The sequence below is a fragment of the Oncorhynchus nerka genome, linkage group LG8 (genome assembly GCF_034236695.1).
Source record: "Oncorhynchus nerka isolate Pitt River linkage group LG8, Oner_Uvic_2.0, whole genome shotgun sequence".
Taxonomy (NCBI): Eukaryota; Metazoa; Chordata; class Actinopteri; order Salmoniformes; family Salmonidae; genus Oncorhynchus; species Oncorhynchus nerka.
The window spans coordinates 57,851,825-57,861,304 of NC_088403.1; the positions used below are offsets into that span (position 1 = coordinate 57,851,825).

The following is a 9,480-nucleotide window of genomic DNA, read 5'->3' on the forward strand; positions in this document are numbered from 1 at the left end:
CTCGGTGTGTGCCCAGTGTAAGGCTCCTAGACACCTGCCTAGAGGTAAGCTACATCTCTTACCCGTTCCACAACGGCCTTGGTCACACCTGTCGGTGGATTTTCTGACCGATCTTCCTCCCTCACAGGGAAACACCACGATCCTGGTTGTTGTGGATCGTTTCTCCTGTCGTCTCCTCCCTCTGCCCGGTCTCCCTACGGCCCTACAGACTGCGGAGGCCTTGTTTACACACATCTTCTGGCTCTATGGGGTGCCTGAGGATATAGTGTCTGATCGAGGTCCCCAGTTCACTTAGAGTCTGGAGGGCGTTCATTTAAAAAAAAATGTTTTAACCTTTATTTAACCAGGTAAGCTAGTTGAGAACAAGTTCTCATTTACAACTGCGACCTGGCCAAGATAAAGCAAAGCAGTGCGACAGAAACAACAACACAGAGTTACGTGGAATAAACAAGCATAGTCAATAACTCCATAGAAAAAAAAGAGTCTATACACTAGAGGTCGACCAATTAATCGGAATGGCCGATTAATTAGGACCGATTTCAAGTTTTCATAACAATCGGAAATCGGTATTTTTGGGAGCAGATTTTCGATTCTTTTTTTATTTTTACATTTTTTATTTTTTATACCTTTTATTTAACTAGGCAAGTCAATTAAGAACACATTCTTATTTTCAATGACTGCCTAGGAACTGTGGGATAACTGCCTTGTTCAGGGGCAGAACGACAGATTTTCACCTTGTCAGCTCAGGGTTCCAATCTTGCAACCGCACAGTTAACTAGTCCAACGCTCTAACCATTGCACTCCAAGAGGAGCCTGCCTGTTACGCGAATGTAGTAGAAGCCAAGGTAAATTGCTAGCTAGCATTAAACTTATCTTATAAAAAACAATCAATCATAATCACTAGTTATAACTACTGATCCAGTTTAGCAGGCAATATTAACCAGGTGAAATTGTGTAATTTCTCTTGCGTTCATTGCACGCAGAGTCAGGGTATATGCAACAGTTTGGGCCGACTGGCTCATTGCGAACTAATTTGCCAGAATTTTACGTAATTATGACATACATTGAAGGTTGTGCAATGTAACAAGAATATTTAGATTTAAGGATGCCGTCCGTTAGATAAAATACCAAACGGTTCCGTATTTCACTGAAATAATAAACGTTTTGTTTTCGAAATAATAGTTTCCGGATTCGACCATATTAATGACCAAAGGCTCGTATTTCTGTGTGTTATTATGTTATAATTAAGTCTGATTTGATAGAGCAGTCTGACTGAGCAGCAGCAGGCCCGTAATCATTCATTCAAACAGCACTTTCGTGCGTTTTGCCAGCAGCTCTTTGCAACACTACTTTCCAATCTCTAAGAATATATTTAAACTGTATATTCATTCTAAGAGTATATAATGATATAAAACAGTGACAATATATAAGAACCGTAATTTATGATCTATCAGCTCCAACTCATGGCTCCTATTCAACCCTAATGGACTCATTCTGGCACTCAGAGACAGCCCTCTTTGTACTTTCCCTCTGCCCAAATACAATGCTCATAGATCATTCCATCTAACCCATGTTTACTGCTGCTAGGCTTATTTAGAATTAGAAATGGATTCAAAAGGGCTCAAGTCAGAGTCTCCAACAGCAGTACATTTTGGACGTGATTGACTCACACAATTAATATGTCTGTTTCGTAAAGTCAGACTTCCCAACTATGCCGTGGTATCTGTCCACCTGCTGGTTTGAGGAAGTGATCCTTTCTTTAATTACGTAATTTATTGTAATCCTTTGTTTTTACTTCCAGTTGAATCACGAAGGTATAGTTTAAAATGAAACACATTGCAATAAAAACCTGGTCATGGAACTCAATTTCATGTTGGCAAAGCAACAACTGTCTTCTCTACTCTGTACCACTCTCAATCTCTTACCGCTCTCTCACTCTCACTCTCCTCTCCTCACTGTCTCCCCTCTTTTCCTCTCTCTCTTCCTCTGCTCCTCTTCCACTCACTCTCTCCCTCTCTGCTATCTTCCTTTCTCCCTTTTCCTCTCTGCTCACTCTCTTCCCCCTCTCCCTTTTTCCTCTCTTCCCCTCCCTTTTTCCTGTCCTCCAGAGTGGCAGAAGACAGCGGCCCATAAACACAGGGAGCAGCTGCTACTGCAGGAGCTGGTGTCTCTGGTCAACCTGAGGGATGAGCTGGTCCACGACATGGACGCCAAGGAGAAAGGGTGAGACACCCAGGGCTGCATCCCAAATGGTACCCTATATAGTGCACTACTTTTGACTAAAGCCTAATTGGCCCCTGGTAAAAAAAAAAGTAGTGCACGATATAGGGAATCGGGTGCCATTTGGGATGCATCCCATGGCCCAGCTGAGTCACACACGCTGAATACACACAGCAAACACAGAAGCTCATCTGGGTGGACGGGATGCTATGGGGTGAATGAGGTCAGGTGTCTTCGTGAGTTTTGTCTTCCTCTGCCACACAGTTGAACGTAAGTCTGAGAGAGTGACTGTTTGATATGAGACTACTGTTCTACCTGTTCTCTGCGCCTAGGGCTCTGGAGGAGGACGAGAGGCTGGAGAGAGGCCTGGAGCAGAGACGAAGGAAGTACAGCAAGAAGAGCAAGCAGGAGAAGTGTGCACTGCAGTAAGGCCTGGCGTTGGACACACCCGAACCAGTGGAAGGTCACACCCGAACCATGCAGCCCAGTGGAAGGTCACACCTGAACCAGGCAGCCCAGTGGAAGGTCACCAGGATGCACATTGGGACTAAAGTTGTATGTGTGTGGATCATGACATCAACACTGCATGGAAGAGACTGAGAACTGTGTTATGGGACTGCACTAGGAGGACATAACACAATGTTCACCCACCCCCCTCTATGATATGACTGAGCCTCAACCTATGACTGGTTGTCAACAGTCACCCTGCTCTTCAGATTGTGTTTTGATTGGATTTAAGTTTCGTTTTTTTGTGCATAGCGTGTGTATACTGTAGGGTTTTCATTTTAAGTAAATAACTCAAGGACACTAGAGAAGCTTAACCAAGTATAATTCTTCCCAAAGGGTCGATACAGCTGTAAGTCAGACACAGACATGGCTTCCCCCGTGGTGGTAGTCATACCCCACTTTGGGTGGAGTCTCCTCATCTCTAAACATTGCATCATTCTTGCTAAATGTGGGCGGCAGGGTATCCTAGTGGTTAGAGCGTTTGGACTAGTAACCGAACGGTTGCAAGTTCAAATCCCCGAGCTGACAAGGTACAAATCTGTCATTCTGCCCCTGAACAGGCAGTTAACCCACTATTCCTAGTCATTGAAAATAAGAATTTGTTCTTAACTGACTTGCCTAGTTAAATAAAGGTAAAATATATATATTTTTTTACTTCAGGTCACAAAGACATATCCCTAACTAACTAATCACCAGATTAAGTGCCTTACACTTTTAGAAAAAACCATTCCAAAATGGTTCTTCAACTGTCCCCATAGGATTTTTGATTCCAGGTAGAACCTTTTTTGGTTCCAGGTAGAACCCTCTCAGGTTTTACATGGAACACAAAAGGGTTCTACATGGAATCAAAAGGGTTCTACCTGGAACCAAAAATAGTTCTTCAAAGGGTTCTCCTATGGGGATAGCCAATGAACCATTTTAGGTTCTAGATGGCACCTTTCTTTCTAAGATACTGTAGAATCTGTTACAGTAGTGTATTATGGGTTACTTCAAAAAGGTATTTTCTACTGAGTGGGATATTAGGGAAGGGGCAGGGCTCCTGTACTTAGCTACATCAAATACCTACATTAGACCCATGCAGCAGGTGGATTGATTCACCCCTTTTCACCGATTGTTAAATAAGCCGTCTGATTATTGAAAATTACAATGGCGAAATGGAAGTGAAGTGCTGAATTTGTGCAAACAAAGAATGCCAAAACGAGCTTCCTCATTTATTGCAGTATGTTGGCTTGGACTGTGCAGACAGCACACAGCGAGCACCTGTTGTCTGATTCTTTATTGGAGGTGAATGTATGTGGATGCTCCAACACTCAAGCAGAGTGGGAGATCTTGGATGAAAGAGGCAAAGGACAGAAGTCAGTATACTGCAGCTTGGTGTCTGAAAGAACAAAGCAGTTTAAACATGTTGGAAATATTTGAAGCTTTTATTTATTGAATAGGTATTCGACAGATAATCCGACCTATCCTGCCTGTCATATGTGCCTTTAACCAGATCCAGAGAAAAAAGAAATGTTCAGAAGTAGGACTCACCTTTGTGTTCCTAGTTCTCACATGTTTATGCAGTGAGTTCAGTTACTGTTTGTGACATTAGTCTTGTCATGCCTTGTTTTCCATTGATTGTTTGTTGTTGTTTCGAAAGGTAAATAAGGAAGCGGTGGAGTCTGAAAATGATCCATTTCAAGATGCTCTAAAATGCTAGAGAACAGGAATATTCAAACGGGAAACATGAGGCAAATGCACGTTTCTTAGTGTTTCCATCTTAACCGTACAACTATCCATTGCTAAAGTCTTATGCACATTCATATTAGCAAATCTGTAACGTGCAAAAGTGTATGCAGTAAACAAATAACCCTCAAACAAAAAAATACACTTTACTTTAGATAAAATATATTCTAGTATTAAAACTCCAGCACTTCGCTACAGCAGGATTACTGCAGATGTAGGATCTGAATTTGAGACAGTTTGCTACAGCAGGATTACTGCAGATGTAGGATCTGAATTTGAGACAGTTTGCTACAGCAGGATTACTGCAGATGTAGGATCTGAATTTGAGACAGTTTGCTACAGCAGGATTACTGCAGATGTAGGATCTGAATTTGAGACAGTTTGCTACAGCAGGATTACTGCAGATGTAGGATCTGAATTTGAGACAGTTTGCTACAGCAGGATTACTGCAGATGTAGGATCTGAATTTGAGACAGTTTGCTACAGCAGGATTACTGCAGATGTAGGATCTGAATTTGAGACAGTTTGCTACAGCAGGATTACTGCAGATGTAGGATCTGAATTTGAGACAGTTTGCTACAGCAGGATTACTGCAGATGTAGGATCTGAATTTGAGACAGTTTGCTACAGCAGGAAAAGAATCTTGCAGCAACAGGAAATGTGAATTATTATGTGGATTATAAGTAATGGACATTTTGTATGGGGTTGATACATTTATAATTAGGGCAAATCAAGTCTGAAATTTCAAGGTGGAAATTACAAACTTTAGAAGAATTTTTAAAACTCAAATACACTACAAGTTTGCGTTTCCTGCCGTGCAGGAAAATTCTCTGCAACAAAAGAGTGATCAAATGAAGATCCTACATCTATATTATTGGCCAGGCAGGAGTGCACCAGAGCATGATATTTGCTTGACATCTTCTCCTCTACACTTTGTGTAATGTTAAGTTATCATGAGCGCAGGCGTTTCTATTTCAGTGGGAGGAACTACTTAACAGAGTAAAAACATGATTCTGTCTGGAGTTATTTTGGGTGACACTGGAGAGTGATTTAAAAAAAAAAAAATTTAGAAGTGTTTGAATTTGTGTTCCAGCTTGTTCCCCCTCTGCCCCACTGTTGTTAGTTACTGTGTTAATGTTCCTACCACTGTGTGAGTTTGAGATATTTTACTTTCAGTTTTCTGAAATAGCTTTTGGGGAAGGTTTTGTTTGTTTTAATGTACATTTGCACTATTTGTGATGTTTGGAGAATTAAAAGGTATCTTGGATCACTATTTTGGATCAGTATTTTTGAAAACGACATCCACCTTGTTTATTTTAATTAATATGGAACTCATACATTTACATTATGAATCCATCAGGATAATCAGTTGTGCATTATATAATACAAAGTACATTTATATTCTCACTTAACCCCCATATTGATTTGTCCTTTAATGCTATAGCCGATAGAAAAACGTTGAAACAGTCACAAAATAAATCATCAGGAATAAGGTTTAGAAGTGTCTGTCCTATATCTAAGAGATATAAGAAAGCTCAGGATTTAACCCCTTTTTTTTTGTCGGCACAAAACTACTTCCATAATTCCTTCCATTAATTGTTTTAACCAGAACAGGGTTACCTTCAGACGAGTGTTTTGCGAGTCTCCCCTTTCCATAGTGGGATCATATTAGTTTGTATCCCAAACCGGTAGGACGCTACAGATGTTTTCATGAGAAGACTGATTTTCGGGATGTCTCCTGGTCTGACAAACAGCACTGTAGGTCTTCCACGGCAGATGTGGAAGGCCAACATAGGCAGATGTGGTGGATTGCGATGTAGTCCATACTCAGTGACCTCAGCTGAAATGCCCAATAATATAGTATAAAGTTGGGTATATGTAACAGTATAACGCACCGCTAACTAGCTAGCCGTTTCACATCCGTTACATATAGAAAGCCTTCCAAACTTTTTGGGACGCTGAAGCCCTAGGACGGTTCCCAAGAGTGACGTTAGGGGAGGAAGAGGAAGCATTGAAAACAGGAAATTAATACTGGGGATTTTGGTATTACGTTAATTATATTGACGTCAATCGATTCATTAACCAACAATTATACCTGGCTACACTTCAAAGCCGAAACATATCCATAACTGAACGTCAGTGCTGAGCACCAACACCTCAAATGTATTTTTTAAATTTTACCTTTATTTAACCAGGCAGGCTAGTTGAGAACAAGTTCTCATTTACAGCTGCGACCTGGCCAAGATAAAGCAAAGCAGTGTGAACAGACAGCAACACATAGTTACACATGGAGTAAACAATAAACAAGTCAATAACACAGTAGAAAAAAGGAGTCTATATACATTGTGTGCAAAAGGCATGAGGAGGTAGGCGAATAATTACAATTTTAGCAGATTAACACTGGAGTGATAAATGTTCTACTGCTTGAGCTCCTGTTCATCTAGAATATTAGCGCAAAAGTATTGTGCAGCTCCTAAATATAATTCGTTTCAGCAACCAAAATGAGTACCGGCACATATTTGAGTTCAAGTCGAGCACTGCTGACCGTAGAAATCGACTTACTACCATGAAAGCCATTATTAGTGTGCCAATGCGTGGATGCTATTTCCCTTCGGCTTGTTTTTACTCCCAAACTATCTTTTGATATTTGTTTCATTCGTCCATTGTTGGTATAGTCCCAAAATGTTTTGCATGTCAGCCATCAAGATGTCAAGATATATAACTTTCAAAATAGAGAAATACAGCCGCTATTTCCCTTCAGGCTGTTTTTACTCATTAATTTCCATTCCACTGAGAGTTGGTCCTCATTGTTAGTCTCAGTGTATTGCCTATGGGCACAATGATGATTTAGTTAGTCCAGGGCACGGAGCTCTACATCTGGAACTATAGGGGCCTGCCCAACAATAAAAACAATGTTAATCGGGAGTATCCCATCAAAGGTATGTTGTTTAGATTGGGTGCTGGATCATGTTGTAATGCGTTTTCCTGTTATTAAGGAAACGAGATTGAATCTCGGGAATAATACAGGACTGCCCACTCCTGATGCAAGACTTGTTAACCCCTTATTGTCTCATGTCAAAGGATTATGTAAATTGCCCCTGGCCATAGAGAAATATGTACTTCCCTGACCTCTCCAATACATTTAAAAAAATGTATTGTATGTATGTATGTATGTGAGCTATCAAAAATAACATGTGTAATACATTGTATGCCACTGGTATGGCCTGAAACTAAGAAGGATAGTATACTTAATTATAAAGTGAGAAAGTGCTGTGAAAAGTAATCATGTTCCTGTGAACTACGAATAGTTTACTCATTTTGTTTAATCATTCAGGAAACAGGCTCGAACCGCATACATGGAGCATGTCTGGCTACACAATGCATCCCCATGGGCCATATCCACAATGCTTTGTCAGCATGAGAAACAGTTACAGTGGGGCAAAAAAGTATTTAGTCAGCCACCAATTGTGCAAGTTCTCCCACTTAAAAACATGAGAGAGGCCTGTAATGTTCATCATAGGTACACTTCAACTATGACAGACAAAATGAGAAAAAAAAATCCAGAAAATCACATTGTAGGATTTTTAATGAATTTATTTGAAAATTATGGTGAATAACAAAAGTTCTCCACTTCGACTCGCGCTCTCTCCCTCCCTCCACTGAGACATAACCAAGAGTAACGAATTTACGTATGCCTACAGTGGCAATTTTAGCTGTAAACCTTGGTGGGGCAAACTTACATTTTTGTTGTTGATGCATGCCAGCAAAGCCACCACACAACACTAAACAATAAATGAACTGCACTATAACGGTGACAAACGGTGCCCATAAAGCCTACATAAAACTGTCCCAACAGCCGAGATTTGTTTTCAGCACAGTGGAGTGAATCCTTGCCACCGCTACACCTGGCTATCAGTGGAGCCTTGTCTGGCAGCGAAACAGTTCATGCAGCCTCATTTACTGCCTTTAAAAGGGTGAGCCACATGGGCTACGAACAGCTTACTACACAACACACACTTAGTATTATTGTCGTAGCTACAGTATACATATCTCACTGGAATATTACATAGTTTATGCAGCAGCATACAATATGTTGTTGGACTCACCTTGTTGTGCTGTGCTCACTTGAACAGCAAGGTTGCATGGCGGTCCTTCTTGTGGGCAAACTTTGTCATCAAAGTCTGGCATTCTCTGGATTTGCGGAGTTTAAGACAACTGGGAACTCTGAAAAAAAACTAGGTTAAATCATGACATCAGCGATCTTCAGGTCAGAGCTCTAGGAAGAGGCCTGAGTTTCCGACTTGGAATTCCAAGTTGGATAACTGTTCAAAATGTATTTTCTCAGTCGGAGCTTGTTTTTTTCCTAGTTCCCAGTTGTTTTGAACTCACTGGTGTCTGAGATTTCCCCATTCTGTGTTTCCAGTTGTTTTGAATGCAGCTGAAGTCACGCTGGATTGACAGCATGGCCAATGTATTTAATATTTTCTGGCCAGTGGTGTTGCATGTGAATGTTTATCATTTTAAGCTTGGAAAAGTGAGCCTTAAAACCAGACTTGGACCACCTCTCCACTGAATAGCAGGCTAGTGATTGCTTTGCAGTTAGCTAACGCTTGCAATTAGCCACTGATTCCTTCCAAACCACTCTGTTGAATTTGCGATTTCCAACTTGTTGTGTAATGTTAATGTCCAATGGCCGATGAGCACCGATATGTTTTATCTATAATTTCTCTTCATATGACAAGGATTTGCCAGTAGATTGTCAACATAATTCTTGAAGATAACCGCTTGTCTAGCTTTCTAGCTAAGATTTTGAAAGTATGATGTTGACATGATCAGTCCAATCAAGGCTACAGTAGATATAATGTGATTTGACGTAATTGTATCTGTGCCCAATAACCTTGAGCATTATTGGATGGGCACTTCTAATGTAAATCTATGGCAGAACCCAAGGGGCTTGAATTTTCGAGTTCTCCCCGTAGATTTTGTGGTGACGTAGTGTCCCCATGAATGACATAACACTGATCCAAT

General features: G+C 40.8%; 1 protein-coding gene across 4 annotated transcripts in view; it reads left to right on the forward strand.

The window, feature by feature from the left end:
* Positions 1-5,725, forward strand: part of LOC115133648 (EH domain-binding protein 1-like protein 1) — a 65,137-nt gene extending 59,412 nt beyond the window's left edge. For all 4 annotated transcript variants that reach the window (XM_029667099.2, XM_029667100.2, XM_029667102.2 and 1 more), the window contains 2 exons: positions 2,109-2,223; positions 2,553-5,725. In XM_029667099.2, coding sequence (XP_029522959.1) covers positions 2,109-2,223; positions 2,553-2,649 — 212 coding nt within the window. In that variant the 3' untranslated portion in view covers positions 2,650-5,725. The remainder of the gene's footprint in view (positions 1-2,108; positions 2,224-2,552) is intronic.
* The last annotated feature ends 3,755 nt before the right edge of the window (positions 5,726-9,480 follow it).